The following is a 23,622-nucleotide window of genomic DNA, read 5'->3' on the forward strand; positions in this document are numbered from 1 at the left end:
AATGTCTAGAACTGTGAACCTACGAAGTGTTCTGTTCACTGATTATCCTATCATCAAAGTTTTCCTCATACTCATGCATAAAAATTTCCTGACTCAACTGGCATACCTTAGTATGCAAGGAAATGGAAATAAATAGAAATGGATTTGTGGGAATTCATAGATCAGGCTGACTATTTTTTGGCGATTTGCATAAGCTCGTGTTTGATAAAAATATTCTGTTTGATGACAAACACTGGTTATGGTGTATTTCTGGTATTTTATTTTTAACCCAAACTCAATGCAAAAAAAAAAAAAAAAAAGATGGGGAAACTGTTATTTGGCAAGATGCCTGGAGAATTTTAATCTCTGAAAAAAAAAACTCTTTAAGAGAGAAGAAGATAAGCCCAGTCACCCAGCTGTTCTGAAGGGAAGGATTCTTGGATCAGGGAAATTAGCATGTGATAGTAAATGTCAGATAAAGAATTTGCACTGAAGACATCAGGAAGAACCATAATCATGGGAAGGACAAGCAGGATTTTCTTTAAACAATAGAAAAAAACAACAAAAACATCAAAGCAAAACTATTATGTTAGATCCCAAATACAAAGAGAAATCATAGTGAATTTACACAATCAAAGAGATATGTATTATTTCAAATGTAATATTTGTAGAATCATTTTTTGTAAAAGAGTTCTGTTTTCCAAATATAATCTTTAACAGTTCAATGTAAATTTAGTGATAAAGTGGAGCTTTGCACAAATTTAGCAATACTACGTGCCAACTATGGTAGTACACTAGCTCAGGATAAGACCATCTGGTATTACTCTTGTTAGTATATTTTGTAGTATATTGGCTCCATATGTATTTTGGATATGCATAAGTAGTTATATACAATAAAATGTAGGGATGATTAATGTTTTAATGCTAACCTTACAACTGTAAGTATTGATGTAATTCTTAGTTTAAATACTGTATGTTTGACTGATAGTGTTTGATGAAGGTAGTTTGACAAAAGGACCTTAAGGTGAAAGTTAAGAAATGATATTTTAAGACAGGGAGGGGTTTGGATTGGGGAGACTAAAACTCTATAATTGCATATTTAGAGATGTTTGCAGTATTGTTAGTTCTGAACTTTAAATTTTATATATCTTTTAGAATATATATATATTTTTCCACACAGTAGGAGGAAGAAGGGATATTATGTCCTTAAAAATATAAAATGCTTCATTACAACAGTTCATCATTTCAATACAGGACCCTGGTAATTTCCTGAGAAAAACAGAGATATTTAGATATTTATGAGATATTCAGATATTTATGTCATAATTCATGATCTTCAATTTGAAGGTGTGTCAAATGGAACAAAATTAAAACATTTTTGTAATGGAGAAGTACAGAATAATTTAGACAATAGCATGTACAGTGCTGCTTCATTAAAATGAGCAGCAAAAATACAGAGAATATGAAGTGTCTAAGCAAAAAAAAAAAAAGTAAGAAATTGACTTTTTTTTTTTTAAATTCACTGTTTAGTAAAGAGACTTGCCGACTTCCCAACAATACAGTCAGACGTATAAAATGTAGCACATTTCTTTTCATCATTGTGTAGCCATGTATGCATAAAGAATGAATTGAAAGAGTGCTGAAACTTTATAGTTCGGCATTCTTTTCCCCAAAAGTTTCTGCCCTCTAACTGGATACTTACATGATACTAGTAATAATAAACAAAATAAGTAAGTAAATAAAAAAAATAAATAAATGTGTCTTCTGATAATTAAGTACATAAATAGCTTTATGGATGATGGACCAGAGTCTACCCTCAGCAAGTTTACAGATGACATGAAGCTGGAAGTGGCTGATAGTTTGTGCTGCCATCCAGAGGGACCTCACCAGGCTGGAGAAATGGGCATACAAAAATCTCTAGAAGTTCAACAAGGAGAAGTGGAAAGTCCTGTCCTCAGGGAGGAACAACATCAGGCACCAGTACATGCTGGAGGCCATCCAGCTTTTCTGCCTGGCAGAAAAGAAAATGGATACCAGGTTGAACATGAGTCAGCTATGTATACCTACCACAAAGAAGGTTAATGGTATCCTAGGCTGCATTAGGCAACATTTTGCCAGCAGGTCAGAGGGGGTGATCCTTCTCCTCTATTTCATCAACGGTAAGACCACATCTGGAGAGACATGGACATGCTGGAAGGGATCTAACAAAGGGCCACTGACTGAGATGATGAAGGATGCATCATTTGATGACTGGAGCATCTCTCCTGTAAGGAAAGTCTGAAAGAGCTAGGACTGTTCAGCCTGGAGAAGAGGAAAATCAGGGTGGATCAGACCACTATCTAAAAATACCTAGAGGGAGGGTGCAAAAAAGGATGGAGCCAGGTACTTTTTGGTAGTGCCCAGTTACAGAACAAGAGGCAATGGGCACAAACTGAAACACAGGAGGTTCTGTCTGAACATCAGGAAGCACTTTACTGTTGAGGCAGAACACTGGCACAGGTTTACCAGAGAATTTTGGATCTCCTCCTGGGAGATCTTCAGAAACCATATGGACCTGCTCATGGGCAACCTGCTCTAGGTGACACTTCAAGCAGGAATGCAGACATCTCTGCAAGACCTACAGCTGTGGAGATTATTCCTGTAATTAATGCATTATTAAGCCATTAAAAAACTTTGAATATGATTATCAGATATTTTGTTTTTAGTTATGTTTTAATAGCTTGTCTTTGCTTACTATTACAGAGAGAAATAGTACATACTGTTTCTAATAGTTCTGTTTGACTATGGATATTTTACAACATTTAAAATGTATTTGCCAAATGCTTCAAAAATATTAGCTAATCTTGTAAAAATGGTAAGTATATTTGTTTCAGGAACACAGAATTTGAACTGCCAACCTGACAAATAAAATGCATGTAGTCTCCCAGTGGATCCATGTCAAAGCTGAAATAACATTTTACTAATTTCAAGTTTAATATTCAACTGAAACTTCTGCATAGTTTTTTTGCTTGTTTGTTTGTTGGTTTGTTTTTGATTCTCTCTGCTCATAATTAAAAGCAGAAACAATCCCAGGTTTTAAGCACTGTGTTTTGCTCTATGTCTGTTATTACAGTAAAATGTATTGTAGCTGTAAAAATACAGTATAAAAGCTTATGTCATCACTTCCTGAGCAATGTTAATTTTATCTTAATTCAGTTCTTTATCTATAATTCAGTCCTCTCCATCTAATTCCAAGCCCTGCAGAGTCTGTCAGCTTCAAGTCTTCTTGCATCTTCTTGCAGCTGGATTTTTTAAATTTAAGTATACATATGCTATAATGAAATTGGTAATGGTGAATTACTTATCATAAGTTTGTGTTATTATACCTTTGTCTTTGTTTTATTTTTAGCTCCATGTGGTGGACATTTTTCATCTCCCAGTGGAGTAATCCTCTCTCCAGGCTGGCCTGGGTATTATAAAGACTCCTTGAATTGTGAGTGGGTGATAGAAGCTGAACCAGGACACTCTATCAAAATTACATTTGAAAGGTCTTGGCTAATATTTTTCTTATTTAATATTTTCAATTTTGTTTTTATCAGAAGCAATAGTTTATTAGCTCTATCGTAAACTTAATTTTCACTTTTTCTGAAATCAAGTAATTGTATTGTTGGGTAGAATTTTCCAAAACATGATAGTGCCTGCAGATCATGAATTTTATCTTCAATATAAATTTCATTTCAGTGAACTGAAAAGCTTTTGAAATTCCTACCTTTTGTATATATTTAAGTCTGTCTGCCCTAGTTAATAGCTTGGTCTCTTTATAAAGATTAACATGTTCAATTTGCTTGTAAATGTGTTACTGTGATGAATTATACTTATGAAGCCATTTTATTTTTCTCAAATGTGTGAAATCTTCAACTCTGAGAATCCGAATTAACAGTCATAACTGAATTAAATACTTTATTATTATTTTTTTAATCCATCATGAATATTTACGAGGTCATCTGATCTGTTTTTCTGAAAGGAGTGGTGCTTACAGGATGCAATTACAGTTTCCCCAAATTACTGCAGCAGTTCACTTCTCCTGTTTTGCCTGTTATATCCCTTCCTGATTCAAAGGAATGAAACATATTAGGAGCCTTAAATCTAATAGTAGCAAGCTGTGGGTGTTGAATCTAAACTCATTATGAGAAAGCAAAATATGAAATGTAATTTAAAAAAATCCATATGTTCTACATATTTTAAGCATGTTCTAGATTATTCTTAATTGTAAATATTAAGAGATTAGATTATGATCCAGGAAAAAAAAAAAAAAGTCTTTTGAAAAGTTATATGCACAAATATCATTCAAGTACTTCTCAGTTGCTATATATACTGCATCTTCTGACTGGTCCTGGTCACGTTCAATCTGAAGAGAAGATACTGCTTCATTTTAATACAATTTCAAATTCATTTTAAGCAGGATATGGAAATGAGGATCTTCTGTAAGAAAAAAAAATAAATCATTGTGATAGGTTTAAAAGCTTTTTTTTTTTTTTTTTCCCTGTATGTACTATTGTATTCCTATGCCATGAAGCCTGACAGGTAAAAAAAAGAAAGAGAACTACAGACAAAGAATAATAGCTATTTCTTTTAGTGCTTTCCAGGAGTTCGTAAGGACTTTTTCATTTTTTGCTTCAGGACTGTTAATAAATAGTGTGATAAGTTTACTCCTTTTACACAGTCATAGCTATGATAATCTGTTGGATTTCTGTTGTAAGTCAGTAGTTATGCAGGCTGAGTTGAAATGATGAAAGTGAGAAATGTGAGTGCCATTCTTCATTGTAATGAAGTGTTTATCGTGAAGCCTAATTATGAGCCTTTAAATGCTAGGGATGTTAATCAGCAAACTACTGATTGGAGCACTAGTCACATTTGACTAATGAGAATACACTGTGTGTTGGGGTATTCTGCTTATATCCTGACACCACAGAGTTTGCAGGTTGTCTCAAAAACAAAAATGTGTGCTATAAATATTAGAGCAGCTTTAGCTGTTCAAATAAGATAAAAAGTGTGCATCTCCTTCTGTATTAAAGTTTGTTTCACTCCTGTCTGTTTGACTGAACATTGGAAAGTCCTCCATAAGAATAGACTTAACACAGCAATGAAGGCATCCAGGTTAATTTAAGATTAGTGGCTTATTAAGGAGGAAGAACACTGTAGTCTGACAGAAGCAGAGTATTTTTGATTTAGAAACATATTCTGAGCTCATGTGGGAACTAGCCAAAAAAAACCCAAAACATTCATTTCCCCTAAATTTTCAGCTGTCTGGCCTCTAGGCTTATCCTGCTTTATTTTTTTAACTCCCTAATATTTTATTTCTTTGCACTCTTTTTATGTTATTTCATATGATCAGAACAGAAATAAAAGAAAACATGTTCTGGAGGTTTAATATGGTTTCTCTTCTTTTGCCAGACTCCTTTAGATTTTAGGTTAAGGTTCCTGGGACAAAAATCTCAAAACAGAGAGTTCTTCAGTACATTGTTGTTAGTCATTCTGTTCCTTGAATGGATTTCACAAAGCTGAATTAGGCATCTAAGTGAATCAGAGAGAGAGTTAGGAATATCTGAAAGATCCTGTTGTTAATGTTTTTCTTTCTAATGCTGGAAGGGTTTTTCAGTAATTCATCAGAGAGTCCATTAAAGCAATATGATTAATGTAAGATCTATCACTGCAAGAGGGAAACTGCTGTCAAAATAACAAACAGAGGTTTGGGACTGGTGATACCATCAAAAACAAGAACAAGGAGGTATCTAGCAGCATTGTCATACTCTGTTTTTTCTTGACAAAGACAGCACGCATGCAGATTGCAAAGGGACATTTCACTTTGTAATGCTTTCTAAATAAGATTTGATTATTTATTTATTTATTTACTTAACTTCTGCCACTACTTTGCACTGAACTGTGACTCACACAAAGTGACAGGAGTCTCAAAGAGGCTTTAAGTGGTTCTATCCCTGCTTATAGGCAATTTTGAGGGTAAGTGGTCAGAGTATGATTTTTGGTAATATAAAGTACTTTGATGATATTTGTGCCAAATTGAATAGATACAATACAGGAACACATAAACCTATCCTCTATATCATTTAGTTTATTTTTCCATAAATGAAAATCATTATGTGATATAAAATAGTGTGTGGAAGTAATATTAATCTCTGCTAGCAAGCCAGGATTTTTTTTATTAGTTTCTTACTTTTGTTTACTTTTCTGCAACACAAACCTGCTCAAGGAGTTAAAACTTATTTCTCATCTTACCAGGACACAAACCTGAAATGTGATTATTGTATTAATTATGTAATAATAAAATTGATCTTGTAAAGTAGAAATATGGAGAAATAATTAAAATATTATAGTCAGGAAAGAAGTATAGTTTTAAAAATGTGACATACTTGCTATGTGTTTGGTTTAACTGCTTCTTATATTTGTACCTATGGATGTTTCCTCAATTCCAGATTTCAGACAGAACTCAATTATGATGTTTTAGAAGTTCATGATGGACCTAATTTATTATCTCCACTTTTGGGATCCTACAATGGTACTCAGGTCCCACAATTCCTATTTAGCAGTAGCAATTTCATTTATCTCCTCTTTACAACTGACAACAGCCGTTCTAACAATGGATTCAAGATTCATTATGAAAGTAAGTCATTGTGAACTGTGTGGTTTGATTTCCTCTTCTCTGCTTATCATGGTCATAAAGATATAAATGTCTAAATGCTCTGCCTTTGGTAGATTGCTGAGTCAGGCCTCTTATTTTTTTTTCAAATTGAATAAGATTTGGTGATATTAAACTGCAGAACAATGCATAGTAATTTCATTTAATGTAATTACTGTAGTGCTCTGTGCTTTAAGAATCAGAAAATAAGAATGGCACATAAATGCCTTTCTTCTGGACGTTGCTATTATGTCTTGTTTTTCTTACCTTTTATATAATGTATTTTTGTATGTATAAGACTGCATAAAATCAGTAAAATTATAAAACTCTAAAGCAAATGTCTGAATTACTGTCCTGACTGATGGATCTGAAATTCTGAAGCTAATAGGAAATGTGATTTACATTAATGAGTGGAAAAAATCAATTACCAAATTGCATGATTATGGATTTTTAGGGATCTAAAAACCCATATGTGATTTGTTGATTATAAATCTTATGTAGAAGTATTCATTTTCCCTTATATTATATTATATTATATTATATTATATTATATTATATTATATTATATTATATTATATATTATAATATATAAATTATATTATAGTATATAAATTATAGTCTATAAATTATATTATAGTCTAGTATAGTATAAACTACACTGTAGAAAGTATCAGTAAGATTTTGTATTTTTATGAATGCTTAAAATTCACGTAACTTGCTATATTATCATGTCATTTACTTTTTGTTTTTCTAAATATATGTTTGTTTTACCAAAATGTATTTTAATGTGAAAAATAGTTTTTGTAATTACTGTCATCAAGAACACATTGTTATCAATTTCTATTTCATACTTGTTGGGACTACCACTAAGGAATTTTCAGATGTTCCTAATTTTTTGCCATATTTTTGACCATTCACATTATTTATGATCACTAATGATAATGATATTAAATATAATATCCTTTCATTTGCCTTTCCTTTGCCTATTACAATTTTGGCTGCTTTGAACTCCATTAAATGCAAAGTTCTGGCATTTTATCCCAGCAAATCTACTATTTCAAAATTCTTTACTGTCTCAGCCTTCACTGAGTACTTCACTCAGTACTTCCATGTTTATCATCGACATTGAGGAGAATTAATGATTGTGTTAAGTTCTCATCAATATGAAATGTGAGGGATATCTATCCTTACACATTAGGAAAAATAGATTAATGCTCCCAGCAAAGATCATTTAATTCTTAAAATAATTGGCTAAAAGTATAATGCTTAATGGTAGAAATTACACTTCAGGAATGTGAACAGCAAAAAGAGGAAAGATGTACTTACTAGAAGTACCTTTATATCTACTCTTTTAATTAACTAAATTTTGAAAGGGAACCTGAATATTCTTTTCAAATGTATGAATTCTTCAATTTCATTATAAAATGCATTTTCATTGAAATTGATCCCCATTCCAGAGTTCTGCTTTAAACTTGTGAAGAATGAAAGTGCAGTGTATACTAAATTCAATTTATATTATACTATACTTTATACTATAGTTTTTACTATACTATATTCAGTTTATATAGGAGAATTCTAAAAATATGCATCTTTAATAATTTTTACACTATATAAGCTATTTCTAGTAGCTTTTCTGCTTACCATGATCTGTTTATGTACAGACATTTAATATGCATGTTATTTTTGTTCAATTTTTATTGCTTCTTTGTGTTTTGCTTCCAGTACAGGGCAAATCTGTTTTCCTCTTTCTGGATGATAATAATGCTAAATGATTCAGTGTTTTTCTCTTCAGCAATCCTATTGAAAGCTGATATTTTTTTTGTTTGTTTGTGTTTTTTTTTTTTATGCTTTTTTTTTTTTTTATTTCCACACTGTATTATTTTTTAAGGAAGGATATCCTTTGTGTACGAATTTTTGTAGAAGGATAAAACACCCAGAAGATCCTACACCAACTGTTTCTTCTAATTTGTTACCTCTCAGTAATATTCCTAGAGTTTTTTGTTCTTTTTTCCCCAAATTCTTTCATAATGAAGTTACTAATCTCAATGGGAAATAATGTAAAAGGTTTAATTTTTTAGCACATACAAATATTCTCTGTATCAAGTCAACTTATCTTTACTTCTTTTTCTGCATTTTTTTTTGTCTCCCCAATATCTCACATGTCAAAGAACATGAGATTTGAAAATAATTTATGTAAAAATAATTTCTGTAAATCAATGCATAACATTACTGAGATAGGATCAACATAAATTTACACTAAATTCTGCAATGTTTTTTGTCTGCAATATCAGCAGAATGCAATTCATTGGCTATAATGACCTACAGTGGTAACACAGAGAAACAAATGTCAAGGATAAATCAATGAAAATGCTTTATAATTGCTTTATAAATCACTGAAAACGTTTTATAATAGAACTTTCCCCCACACCACCCCATTACAGAGAATTACTTAGACAAACAAACAAACAAGCAAACAAATTGGTTAGAATTTATTTATTTATTTATTTATTCATTTATTATAATCTAGGTGTAACCGTTAATACTTACTCTTGCTTGGATCCTGGCATACCAGTGCATGGACGCCGTTATGGACATGACTTCTCTATAGGATCCACTGTCTCATTTAGTTGTGATCCAGGTTATAGGCTAAGTCATGAGGAGCCTTTGCTGTGTGAGAAAAATCACTGGTGGAGTCACCCACTCCCTACTTGTGATGGTAAGAGTGAATGGTTAAAATAAATTGTACCTTAAAATTTACACATTTTGCCAAAATATTAGTCAAATGACTTAAATGGAGCTTAAAAATCCTCTAATTTTAAGAAAAAAAATATAGTTGGATGAAATGAAGATTATATATTGTGATATATTGTGATATATGTGAAGTGATATTTAGTAATAAATGGAGAGAATGATGTAAAAATGGTTGGACCTTGGAGGTCTTTTCCAACCTTAATGATTCTATGATTCTATAATTCTTTAAATTGGAAGATTATTGAAGATATGTGTATCTGAATATATGTTACCATGGACTAACTGATTACCTGTTAGTTTAAGGCATGTAAGGCTAATGCGCATCTTCTTGTAAAGTTGTTACAAACTACACATATTTGTGGTTGGATATCCATCTTTGGTGTTGATATACAAAACATGAGATGAGGTTTATTTCTACCTGACTCAAAACTGCATTTTTTCCAGTTTGATGTTGATCACTGTGTTCCTAATTTTTTAACAAAACTTGTCACCCTTAAATTACTGTAAGAACTGATTAGTGCCACATGATATTTGATGTTTGTGCTTATGATTGTTAAATGCAACAAAAATGGTATCAAGTAACTTTTTTTTTTTTTTTCACATATTTCGGAGTTGCCAGCATGTCATTATGGAATCTGCTTGAAAAATTAATAATTTCTGAGAATTATCGATTTTATGACATTTTTCCTCTTAGGATAATATCATTTATATTTAATATTAAGAAAGTATATTCTGTTTATTAGGGTGTATATTTAGTTGTTTTCTTCTCAAAATAAATATTTTCCTTTGAATATGGAACATGCTTTTCTGATGATAAAAATGTTGTCAGGAATAATTCACCCAATTAATTCTAAGGTAGCATTTATTAAAAAAATAATCTACTGAATACATAAATTCTATGTAAAGCATATGATAATCTATTTTCCTGGAACAATTTTTAGCATCTTATAACAGAAGGTAAAAGCTGAACTTGAAAGAAGACTAAGAAAAATGTTTATTGAATCATGGATGTATGACTTTCCATATGTAAATATAATAGTTTCCACTGAATTTCATTCTATAGATTATAGAGTCTTTGACCAGTAGGGTCTTACTTAAGCCTTTAGCTTAATTAGTTAGCAAATGCTTCATATTTTATATATGACTATGTTGAACATGGAAGGGTATGATGATACCAGCGATTTGTGAATAGTCACTCTCCTGAAAATGGCACTCTATTCAGCAAACCTAAAGGATTCTGTTTCTTAGTCTAATTCTTGGGATGAGAGTTCCAATAGCTCACAGGCAGGGAGACTATATTTGGCTGGATAGGCTGTAAATAGAAGATGTGGCTTATGTTGATAGGCACTAGATGCTAACCATCTAAAACAAACAGTATTAACACACTCCCTATGAATACTGTGCTCCGCTGTGAAATGAACGCATGTATTGTGATGAATTTCTTCCTCAAGATGCTGCACTAGCATGCATTCATTAAGTAAATGAGCTTTTTTTTCTCTAGAGCACATCGCTAAATGGCAATTGTCCATTGAATGAATATGCTCTAAAGGCAGGATTGAGTACATTTATTCTAGTAAATTTAATCAATTCATGGTTGAACTCATTTTAATTTTATTGCTGAATTTCTTCTCTAGTGAAATGTTTTTAAATAGAATCCAGAGTCCTTGCACCTCCAGGGAAAAAAGGGCATTTGCTCAATGGGCTGTTGGTTTTATAAACTATGAGGATGGCTTTATATTAACCATGCCACTAATAAACAAGTTGATAACTGTTCCTGCTCATTTGTTATATTGCTGTATCAGTTTTTGGGGAGCTGGGTTATTTCTAGATAGTTAAAAGTATTTCTTTTTGATAATTACATCATGTAGCAACAATTGTGCAAACAAAACATGACAACTCATGAATGCAAGTGCTTTCAAGTAGAGGGGTATACGAAAAAAAAATTAGATTTTTCAGACCCTGTTCTTCCTCAGAGTTGAAGACTGCATTGATTGTGATTGCATTCTTTGAAAGAGTATAAGCTAGTTTTTTCATTAAGTGTTTGGATATTACAGATAAGCATCACAAAAAGCTTATCCAGGAAGTCACACTTCATTGTCTATAGGAACATTTAGAGGATACTGAGAATAATGGTTTAAAAATGAACAAACAAAACAGCTGTCTCCATCTGTAAAGACTAGCCTGAGGGGTGTATCATGACAGGTTGTATAATTCATTCATATCTGAATGATTGATACACATGACGGATTTTATTGGTCATTTCCTTAGTTTTAATTTTTACATGTATCTGTGTGGATAAGGGATGCACAGTCACTGTATTATGCATTGCTCTGTGTGTATACATACATACACATGCAATCACACATTTATATTTGTAATAGCAAAGGAGTTCTGAAATGTTAATTTTAGAGATCTCTGAATATAAAATTTTGAGGATAACATTATCTGCTGCTGTTCATGCTTTTCAAAGATAAAGGAAAATATTTTCAAATTCTCTGATACAAGACCATAGAAGAATTATGGCTGGAAGGGATGTCAGAATATGATTTAGTCCAAACTTTTATTCCAGTAGTTGAATTGCTTTCAGTTTTCAAGACAGCAGCTCCACTGTTTTAAAATATGTTATACAACCATAAAACTAAGAGTAAAACTCTTTGTCCAGCCATCAGTCTCTTCAAAAAATGAAGTAATTTGTTATTAGGAAGATTCTTTAACAGTCCTTCGGGGGAAGTGTGACCAATTTATGGACAGCTGTATTGACTATATATATATATACATGTATATATATATACATAATTTATTTTAAAAAGAAGTGGCAGTGATGAAGGCCTCCACTTTAGAACTTTTGCTATATTTTTCCTTCTTTGTCTCGTGGGTAAAATGCTCATATCTTTTTGTTTGTTTTTATCCACATAGAACAGAGAAAACCTATTTGTATTATTCTATAATTATTTATTCTTAAATAGTACATCTGCAGATGCAGTTTGGTTTATATGCTCTAAATACAGGGCACAATACCTAGGAAAACAAATATGCAAATAGATAACAAATATTATTTTCTAATAAGAATATTAACAGGTCTTTAGAAAATAGTTGCACTTAAGAGAGAAAATAGATGTTTTTGAGCTTTGTTTAGAAAAATGTTACTTGTTTTACATTTATACCATTCCTATGTAACATCCATGTATGATTTACTCAGTATGTATCTATCGGTACTCCCTTGAATTTGACTGTAACTCTTCCCAGTGCTTAAGTGAAAAATTTTGGCTTATCATGTACTTTCTGTTTGAATATTATAATAGAAATCTTCTTTTAAACTGTGAATATTTGTGAGAAAACCTATATTAACAATATACAAAGTAATATATTAATCCCGTTAAATATGACAGGAAAAAATAGTAAATGTTTAAATAATTAAGAGTATAATGTGCTTTTTCTTTTCTTCATCATAACATGAAATTAATTACTTAATAATCCTTATCAGGTATTTGGATTAGGGGTAAATATTGGCATCCCACTTGATCTTTATTTGCTTAAGAAAATGAATAAACAGAGAACATCAGCAAGAAAAACATTCAAATTAGATGGAAGACATTCAATGATTATATTGAAAACACCAAGATGTTACAATGAATTAGCAAATCTGACTTGTGCAGTGTCATGAGGAATCTATCAGGGAGATCTGGCAAAGGTGTTACGTTATTTTTGTAAAGGTATCTCTAAGATAAAAACAATAATCTTATTAAAATTTCAACTATTAAAAATATATATTCAAATGCAAATATTCAGTATGGTAGAATCTACACTTGGAAGGTGTTAGTATGTCCTGATATGTTTTAGATTTAAATAAGGAGATAAAGATGTAACAGCTTTCATTATGAATAATCTAGACTTTATTATGCTATTTTCTTGTATAGTATAACTCAAGTCCGAAGTTTCTTTCAGGAAGCTGTTAGTAAGCATTGGATGTCTGTATTGTTATTTTATTTTTACTCCTTGCATGCATCCCATTTTAAGGCACATTACATCTAGTGTAAATAGGGAAGCCAGATGCTGAAATTTCTTTATCTACGAAACACAGCATATGATTTAAATTGTAATTCACTGTTTCAAATTTTTTTTTTAGCTATCTTTATATTTCTGTTCTATAATCAAATTACATATTAAATGAAAATCAACTTAGAATTAGTTTGTTGTTTGGAAGTCAGAGACAATTAAACAGCTGAATGCAATGGTACTACTGTGTGTGTATTTGTATATAGATTTATATTTATACAAACACATACAATAGGTTTATCTTTCCATTCTGTGGTTCTTCCTGAATTCACGTTACCAGTCTTTCTTGCTAATGCTTGAAACCTTTTGTAAAACCAATCAGTATTACATAAAGCATAAATTATAAATTTATGCTTTCTCTTCCATCGCTGTGGAAAACAAATAGATTTCATTTATTTGTATTTACATTAAGTTCATCTTACTGAAAAAAAAAAGTCTTTTTTTTTTTTCCTTTTTTCAGAAGCTTCTATTCTTATGCATATTTTCTCTTTTTTGAGAAAACTGTGATAAAGCATTGCAGATTAGTTTTCATGTTGTGGTTGGTGACTTAGAGCTAGTCTTTTGAAAAAAACTTTAAATTTATCTATGAAAATGGTAGGTTTAAAAGGTGGAAAACATTTCTAATTCACAAATATCACCATCTTCAGTCAGGCAAAATGGGTCAGTGATTACTATTTTTTTTCTGTATTGTTATTGAACACCATATGTTGAAATACATCAATACACATATCTATGTAGAATGTGTATTATTTTGCTTTAATTAAATAACAAGTATGTTCTCTTGACAGTTTTCTGTCCTTGGATGTGGTCAAACCCTTTTATCTCACATTTAGTCTTCTTGATATCTTCATATCATTGCTATACCTTTTATGGGTCTGAAGTAGACTTCAGTTACATCAAAATAAATTTAATTTAAAATTAATAAATAGTTACATAGAAATAAATAAATCATTTTAAATTGGTCATAATCCTTTTTCAGAGACCTCAGATAACAGAGAACATAGTTACTGGATGCTGAGTTTTATTTCATAGTATAAAATAAAATAAAATAAAATAAAATAAAATAAATAAAATAAAATAAAATAAAATAAAATAAAATAAAATAAAATAAAATAAAATAAAATAAAGAGGTAAGGGGATCTTCTACAAAGAAGTGCTAAAGTAAAGCTATACAGATTGACCTCTGCAGGAGGAGATTATACAGGCTTACTTCTGCAGTAAAACATAAACATTTAAAAAATAGAACTGAGGACACATGCAAAAAAATGGGAAAAGACTTATATGAGCAGAAATGTTACCTTCCTTGCTCATTAACTGCTGCCACATTTTATTGTAGTGTCCTAGCAATATGTTTGTGTAGCACAGAGGCTGTGACAAGAAAGATAAATAAGTACTAGAAATAGGTAATACAGTGGTCGTAGAGACCAAAAGTATATCTTTCAAGACTAGGTTAAGAAAGGTTGTCTCATTTAAGTGAATCAAACAAAGCTAGAAACTGTCATGCTTTGCCAGCCCTCCAAAGTGAATTTCCAAGATGGAAAATAACATAATGACAGTTTATAATAAGAATAAATGGGTGAAAATTAACCATGAATAAATTTAGGCTAGAAATTACAAGTCTATTTCTAATATGGAACAGTGATTTTTTATAATAGTAGGATGGATGAAATATGACCTGAAATGGAGCTTGATGATTTTATGAATGACATAAGTCAGGTGTTTTCCTTACAACTAGTTATGTATTTCAGTGATTAAGCATGGCCTCCCACTGAGACACTTATATGTAGCCTGAGTAAAGGTTCTAAAATTGTTTGGGGAAAAATATATATATATATATTTAATATAGGGCAATTTTCTAAGCTAGTCTTGCTTGCTGCCACTCCTCCTTTTGTTACTGAGCAAAAGGAATGAAGTTATGATCCATTACAACAAAAGTCTTCAAGCAACCCAATGCTATAAGAATCTTATTTCACTTGAACAGCTGGCTTAGTCACTTGATTCCACTACTAAATTTTAATCTTCAATCACATTTAACCAAGACTTACTTCATAAGCTATTACATTATTTCCCAATATCACACTGTTGTAAAGGTACTTTGTACTATACATCCAGATATCTATCTGTATTACATGCAGATATTTTTGTTAATTTTTTGTTAGTTTTTAATTCCTTCTCACAAAACACAGTAATAAATAAATAAATATAAAGATTAAGGCATGTCTTGACTGAGCTGTTTTTCTTACATAACAAAGAAATTAAATGTCATGTTAGCAACACAATAAATGATGATCAAAAACAAAACAAAATAAAACAAAACAACACATTTCATGTACCCAATTTTCCACATTAGAATGCCAAGCTAGTGCTTCAGTTATTTGCTTATTTATTCATTATACTTTTAGTCTGTCCTGTTTTAGTATGTCTCCATATATCAGACAATGAAGTGAAAAGGAGGTTTCTTATAGACTCTAGAAAAATGTGTAAAGAGTATCTTTTGCTGTTTTCATTTTAAAATGTTTTTATTTTCCTTTGCATTCCAAAAAAGAGTCAGATACTAGTTTTGATATTATATGCTCTGGCTGTTTCCCATCTTATCAGGACCAGTGCACACTTTATATTTCAGATCTGTCAACTTGGCTTTGTTTCGTAACATGCTGGTCCCTTGATGCCTTTGTTTGCCATCTGCTAGCCTTCATACAGTTACAGTGAATGCCATAGACATTTTGTCATCACTTGCATTCTTGAAAGATTTTTCAAACACCCACTGTAAAATGCATTATTTTTTTGGGCTGTTTCCCATGATTATAAAAATTGATTGCATATTCTATTGCAACCCTTCTTAATAGGGCTGACCTAAAGTGTGGACAAAGTAGGTAGTTACCATCAGAATCTGCAATAACATGCTGTTATAACATGCCCTGATTCTATTTTGCTAATGTCTAAATATAACAAGATCAGATGATAACTGACCTCATTGGATCTTCATCATGAGGAGGAAAATAAATGTGTTGGAGCATCATTTCCTTTTGGCAAATATGATGAGATTGGGCAGTAGTGGTCCTAAAATTTCAGCCTGTGGTATTGGATCTCCAACTTTCTAGTTTACAATCTGGCCAAAAAGGCTAGAAAGCTGGCAGGAAAAGCAGCACATGGACACATATACACACATACACATACACACACACACACACACACACAAAATGATGAGATAAAAATACCTTTCAAAGAGAAAGTGGTTAGCTACAACAATCAAACCAATTTAGCTAGGCAAAATAGGGTATTATTTATTTATTTTAATTGGATGTGTATATGAGTAGGGAAAAGACTAAAGGTTACAGGTAATAGCAACCTTTAATTGTCATAAACTTTTTCTCATAAATGGAGTAGGGTTCCCATCAGAGTGTGGGTGATGTTGAGTTTGTTTCTCTGTCTTCTCTCCCCAGCTAAGACTGCAAATATCTTCAGTGTTTCCGCAGTCTTACTGTATCCTAGCATATAGAATAAAGTGTATAGTAACAGTATCCAAGTTTCATTTATTTTCTATAAGAAAACTGTAATTAAATGTATACTTCTTTATGTTCAGTACCCTAAAGGGGATAATATATAACATGCTAATATAGCACATTATAACATATAATAGGGAGTAATATGTAACGTTTATATATATATACATGTATATAAACAACCAAAAAAAACCATGGTTATGCATTTCATAATTTACCCTGTCAGTGTTTAGCACAAATCATCACAAATATAAAACTTAATGTGTGAGGATGTTGTTTGAGTACTGTTATTATATTGGAAGTGCAAACTTCTCCCACCTTCACGCTCTGTACGATGTTTGAGTGTTGTGTTTGTAGTTGCTGTTGATGTTCAAAGAGGGGCAGATGCATGTTATACCAGTTAGTGCTGGTGGGGCAGCCTCTCAGAGAAAAAAAAAAAATAAATATATTGCTTCTTCAGCCTGTGACAACCTCCTTCCCTCTTCCTTGCTCATGTAACAGCACACCACCGGGAAGCACAGAGATGAGCTATAGGTAAGCAACAGCTTGGAGAGCATGAGGTGAACTGGAATTGGTAGTTGTATCAACTGGAATTGCAGACATGCATCTGCCATCTACCTGTCTCCCAAACTGCCTTTCAACAGTTTTTCAAAAGTTTCTGCTAAAGGGAAAACTTTATGGTTTATAGTGGAAGTGTTGAATATTGGCTTATGTTAATGTTGAATGTTGAAGATATTTATGCCAGTTTTGTGATGATTTTACTTTTGTATTTTGTATTAATTCAAGTGGTAATTTAATTTTTATATCACTCTATTGCTGATTACAAAGTCACTATTGATACTACAGAATGGCTTATTCTTATATTGGCAGTTGTCAGTTATAGATGTAAATGCATGATACACTAAAGGATGTCATGCTTCCCTGCATTAATATTACCAGTCACTAATTCTTCAATACTAAGGTCTAATCTACTCAATTTTAACTCTCCATTCTTAGCACCTGGCTAAAGTGCTGTTGTTTGGTTCTATATTTTCTGCCTTCATCCTCCTGCTGGACTTTTGAGTTTTCACGGAATCACAAGAAAATGTGAAAAAAACAGCTAAGGAAACTCACTTTTTGTTTTATTAATAACTAGCAAAAAATACGTTAACCATTCTTTGATTTTATTTCCTTTCATATTGTGTTAAATGGGCTATTGTCCATAAGTAAGATTGATGAACCATTTGATCAACTAGTTTTCAGTAGTTTTAAAACCAGAAGTTTTAAAAAGATAGTTTTGTTCTTTTTTTTTTTTTTTTTTTTTTCCTAAGCTGTATGTTCTATATTATTTTATTAATATACTAGTTGTTTGTTTGTTTGTTTGTTAATTCTAGCTTTGTGTGGTGGTGATGTTAGAGGACCTAGTGGGACAATTTTATCCCCTGGTTATCCAGAACTCTATCCAAATTCACTGAATTGTACATGGACTGTGGATGTTACCCATGGGAAAGGTAAATACATTGTTTTCTCTATTCCCCTTCCCTTCCCTTCCCTTCCCTTCCCTTCCCTTCCCTTCCCTTCCCTTCCCTTCCCTTCCCTTCCCTTCCCTTCCCTTCCCTTCCCTTCCCTTCCCTTCCCTTCCCTTCCCTTCCCTTCCCTTCCCTTCCCTTCTTTAATTGCTTTTTTCTTAAACATATAGGTAAAGGTCCAGTGTTCTGTCCTACGCATATAGATTCCAGATCTGGGTTTTCCACACTGAATTAGGATTGTATTGCTGATTTTTGTTTGTATTTATATTTATTGTATTAATTCCTAGAATTCCAGATGTAGACTAGGCCCAATGGAAAGCCAAATGTTTTTTACAGAACAAAATATCACTGAAAGACTGTAGTCCAAGTAACAGACAATTGTATAAATGCACATTAATCCATACAGGTGAAAGAAGGTAGATTTTTTTCTGTATTCATGAAAAAATGCCTTCTCTTAGAGACATTAGACAGAAATAGTCCTTGATATTTAGATTTTTTATCAATTATCTGAAGTGAAGACTTGTGTGAGAATGTTATTCATATGTCATAAAAAGAAGTGAAGATAGAAGAGAATTGCTTTAAATATAGTTTTCATCATGTGAAATTTTACATTATGGCTAGCTGTTGACCAGGAAATGTCAGAAAGAAAAGTCTCTTTATTTTGAAGGAAAGAAATAGTTTCTTTCATTTATATGTAGGGTGGCTGCATATAAATGGTAGCTTATTGTACATCTAGAGAGTCAATAAATAATATGGTTTAGAAATAAATGTGGATGGAGAAAAAAAGATAAATAATGCAACCACTTCAGGAGACATTTAGAATGGTAAGAAAGAACTAATGACTAAACTAATGACTAATGAGAGACAGGAGACTTTAAAAAAATGGTTATTTGTTGAAGGCAGGTATCCAGACAGTGTTTAACCCAGCAAAGAGTGTACCTGTGCAGCCCATGAGCTTCCAGATTTTCCAGGAGAGTGCTGTGTGAGACTATGTCAAAAGCCTTTGTGAAGTCTAGATAGACTATGTCAACAGCCTTTCCTTCATGCACCAGGTGGGTCACCCGCTCATAGAAGAAGGTGAGGTTGGTCAGGCAGGACCTGCCTTTCATGAACCCATGCTAACTGGGCCTGATCCACTGGTTGTCCAGCATACGTTGCATGTTTGCATCCCAAATGACCTGTTCCATCACCTTTCCTGGGACCGAGGTCAGGCTGACAGTCCTGTAGTTCCCCGGGCCCTCCTTACAACCCTTCTTATAGATGGGCATCACATCAGCAAGTCTCCAGTCATCCTGGATATCTCCAGATAACGAAGACCGCTGACAGATGATGGAAAGTGGCCCAGCAATCACATCTGCCAACTCCCTCAGCACTGTCGGGTGGATCCCATCTGGCTCCATGGACTTGTGACAGTCTTCATAAGATCATCATCCTTTGATCTTCCTCTGAACTCACTCCAGTAGTTCTATGTCCCTCTTGCACTGGGGAGTCCAGAACCAGACACAGTACTCTAGGTGTGGCCTCACTAGGGCTGAGTAGATGGGGAGGATCACTCTTCTGAATTCACCCCAGGATACAGTTGGCCTTTTTGTCCACAAGGGCACATTGCCTGCTTATGGTCAGCCTGCTGTCCACTAGGACTCCCGCATCCCTCTCTGCAGAGCTATTCTCCAGCAGGTCAACCCCCAGCCTGTACTGGTGCTTGGGGTAATTTCTCCTTAGATGCACTTGCCCCTGTTGAACTTCATGAGGTTCCTCTCAGCCCAACCCTCCAGGATCTCAAGGTCCCTCTGAATGGCAGCACAGCCATCTAGAATATGAGACACTCCTCCAAGCTTTATGTCATTAGCAAACTTGCTGAGGGTGCACTCCATTTTATCATCAAGTTCGTTGATGAGTAAGTTAAACAAGACACTACTGACCCCTGTGGGACACCACTAGCTATGGGCTTCAACTATATACTACTGAGCACAACACTGAGCTCTGCCATCTAGCCAATTGTCAATCCACCTCACTGTCCACTTATCTTGGCTGCACTTCCTGAGTTTGTCTAGGATAAGCTCACTTCCTGAGTTTGTACAGGTTGTGTAGAAGACAACAAGGAGAGGTATGCTGCTTGACCTTGTATGAATGAATGAGGAAGGACTAGTTGGAGATGAGAGGGTTGGGGGCAGCCTTGATTGAGCTCAGTTTCTGGCAAGGAGGAAGCAGGGCAAAAAGTAGGATTGCGACCCTGGACTTAGGAGAGCAAACTTTGGCCTCTTTAGGGATCTACTTGGAAGAAATCTATGGGTTAGGGCCCTGGAAGGAAGGTGTGTCCAAGACAACTGGTTGGTATTCAGGTATCATTTCCTCCAAGCTCAAGATCGTTGCATCCATATGAGTATGAAGGCAAGAAAAGGGGGAAGACTTGCATGGATGAGCAGGGAGCTCCTGGCAAAGCTCAGACAGAAGAAGGAAGTCTGTGGAAAAAGGGTCCAGCCACTTGGGAGGAATACAGGGACTCTGTCAGAATATGCAGGGATGTGAAAAGGAAGGCCATGGCCCATTCAGAGTTAAATCTGGCAAGGGATGTCAAGGACAACAAGAAAGGCTTCTTCAAATACATCAATAGAAAAAGGAAGACTGAGGAAAATGTCAGCCCACTACTGAATGGGGCAGCTGCCCTGGTGACAAAGGATACAGATAAGACAGAATTGCTGAATGCCTTTTTTGCTTCAGTCTTTACTGCTAAGGTCAGCCCTGGAGACAAGGGAGGAAGTCCGGAGAAAGGAGGACTTTCCCTTTGTCAAAGAAACAGGAAGATTAAGTTTACCTGGTTTAATTTTAAACTTCTAGTGGTACAGCATTATGCTCAGTAGGCTAGTCCACTAGGCCACTTCTGTATTTAATGGAAAAAATCATTTATCTTCAGGACATGGATTATCTCAAAGTAAACGTATCTAAAATAGATGGAATGAATTGTTCTCTGAAAGTGCCTATTTACCTCTATTATCTGATGTCCAGGAGCTTTATCTGATGGATGAATTGTCCAAGGGGAAACTCAGAGACTTTTTAAAGTGTTAGATGGTTACCATTACAGAAAATTAATCCCATACATATGCATGGATGATTTTAAAATGGAGGAGAGAAAGTTTATTCTGGAAATCTAATTTTCTGCTCTATTTCATATCTAATATAATTAGTACTTCAGAATGTCAAGGAGTATCTTGTACTGGCTATTAACTAGTGATACATTTTGTAGAATATAATTAATATTTTTCTTTAAGCTTTTTTTTTATTTGGACAAAATTTGGCAGTCTGATGTCAGACTACCAAGCAAATGTATGTAACATGTAACATGTATGTTACATGTATGTAACATGTAACATGGTGGGGGGTACTTTAAAACATGTATCTTTGTGTTGCAACTTCATAATGCTATTACTTCATGGCAGGTAATTAAATGTATTTATTTAGTTAAGATTTATATGTTATATCTGCATATGTTGTATTGCTAAGAAAAGCTCTGTTTCTGTATGCATATGTATTGTCTGAAATAATAACATCTGCAATATATATTTTTATATTTTGCTTTCACTATTCAATTGCATTAAACAAGAAATTCTGGATTGATTTCTCATTCATATTCATGTGGACCAGTATTAAGATTTTTGAATGCCCACTAAAAACTTTGCTATGATTTTTTATTTTATTTTCAATTTTATTTTTGATAATTAGAATATTGCAACATGCACTTTAAGTATAGTTAATAAGTCTAGGAATGTGTGCTATACCTGAAGAGGAAATTAATCATCTATCATGACATTAATTCCTATATTGTGTCTGTTGTTAGCATGTAGTTCAAATATAATGAAGTGAATTTTGTGGACTGTCAATGGTATAGTTTAAACAACTAACTAGTAGAACAATTCATTTCATTTACCCTCTCCCCACACCCTCCTCCCACTCCCCAACATTCTGGATTGCAATATTGAGAAATGACATTATGCCTTCTTGGTTTTAGTCAATATGTACATATATATATGTTCCCCTTACAAAAAAAGGGGCATGTGCAAAATAAGAAGGAATCTACCTGAATATATATTTTTTAAATAATTCTCTGTGACACAGTATGTCACATAACATATATTAATAAGATTAGAGCATTTTCTACAGAAAACCAAATTATACAACTAGGATATACCTCGGTGTTTTGCTTAGAAATGCCATGGCAATCTGTAAAATTGCCTGAAACATTCCCTGTAGTTAAAATTTGAGTTTGTGTTTGAACAAAATTCAGTGAACCTCAGTGAATTCATAGGAATTCCAATGTTTTGAGTTGCTACCAAAAAACTTTCTTTGAAGATAATAAATACAATGCTCAAAGCAGATGAGTGATTTTGCTTATACAATTATTAGATTAAGATATTTTAATTCTCAAAGATATTTTGGGGATTGTTTTGTTTTATCTTATACGTAAAATGCAACCTGATCCAGTAATTTCTTTGCCAGTGCTACTAAGTAAGGGCATGTTTATCTGGATCCGCAAGCTACAATAAGTCTTGGCTTGGGGAGCTCTAAGAAGAAAAGAGGGTATCTACTTTAAAAGGCTGAACAATTTTCCCATTTCTGAAAAGCTAAGACATTAACTACAGGTCTCTAAGACCCAAGGGATTGCTCTCGTTATTCCCATTCCAGAAAGACTTATTCTTAGTCCAGAAAGACTAAGCATGAATCCCAAAGATCATAGAATCATAGAATGGCTTGTGTTGAAAGGGACCTTAAAGATCATCTAGTTCAATCCTCCTGCCATGGACAGAGATGCCACCCACTAGATAAGGTTTCCAAGAGCCCCATCCAGCCTGACCTTGAACACCTCCAGGAATGGAGCATACCTAACTTATCTGGACAACCTGTTCCAGTGCCTTATCACACTGAGTAAAGGATTTCTTCCTAAGGTCTAATCTAAATCTCCCCTCTTTTAGTTTAAAACCATTTCCCCTTGTCCTATCACTATTTGCCCATGCAAAAAAAAAAAAAAATCTCCAACTCTCCATCTTTTCTATGAGCCCCCTTTAAGTACTGAAAGTCTTTCTTTTCTGAACCATGATTCATAATGAAATGTATTGGTTTAATCATTGTCTTAGTTACATTCATGATAACTGTGTGA

The 23,622-nt window shown here is 33.3% G+C and overlaps 1 protein-coding gene across 4 annotated transcripts in view; it reads left to right on the top strand.

Moving 5' to 3' along the window:
- The window catches only part of CSMD3 (CUB and Sushi multiple domains 3), a 641,367-nt gene that overhangs the window by 370,055 nt on the left and 247,690 nt on the right, over positions 1-23,622 (top strand). For all 4 annotated transcript variants that reach the window (XM_005009295.6, XM_038175100.2, XM_038175101.2 and 1 more), the window contains 4 exons: positions 3,368-3,506; positions 6,450-6,637; positions 9,180-9,368; positions 18,336-18,452. In XM_005009295.6, coding sequence (XP_005009352.3) covers positions 3,368-3,506; positions 6,450-6,637; positions 9,180-9,368; positions 18,336-18,452 — 633 coding nt within the window. The remainder of the gene's footprint in view (positions 1-3,367; positions 3,507-6,449; positions 6,638-9,179; positions 9,369-18,335; positions 18,453-23,622) is intronic.

The sequence above is a fragment of the Anas platyrhynchos genome, chromosome 2 (assembly GCF_047663525.1).
Source record: "Anas platyrhynchos isolate ZD024472 breed Pekin duck chromosome 2, IASCAAS_PekinDuck_T2T, whole genome shotgun sequence".
Lineage (NCBI taxonomy): Eukaryota > Metazoa > Chordata > Aves > Anseriformes > Anatidae > Anas > Anas platyrhynchos.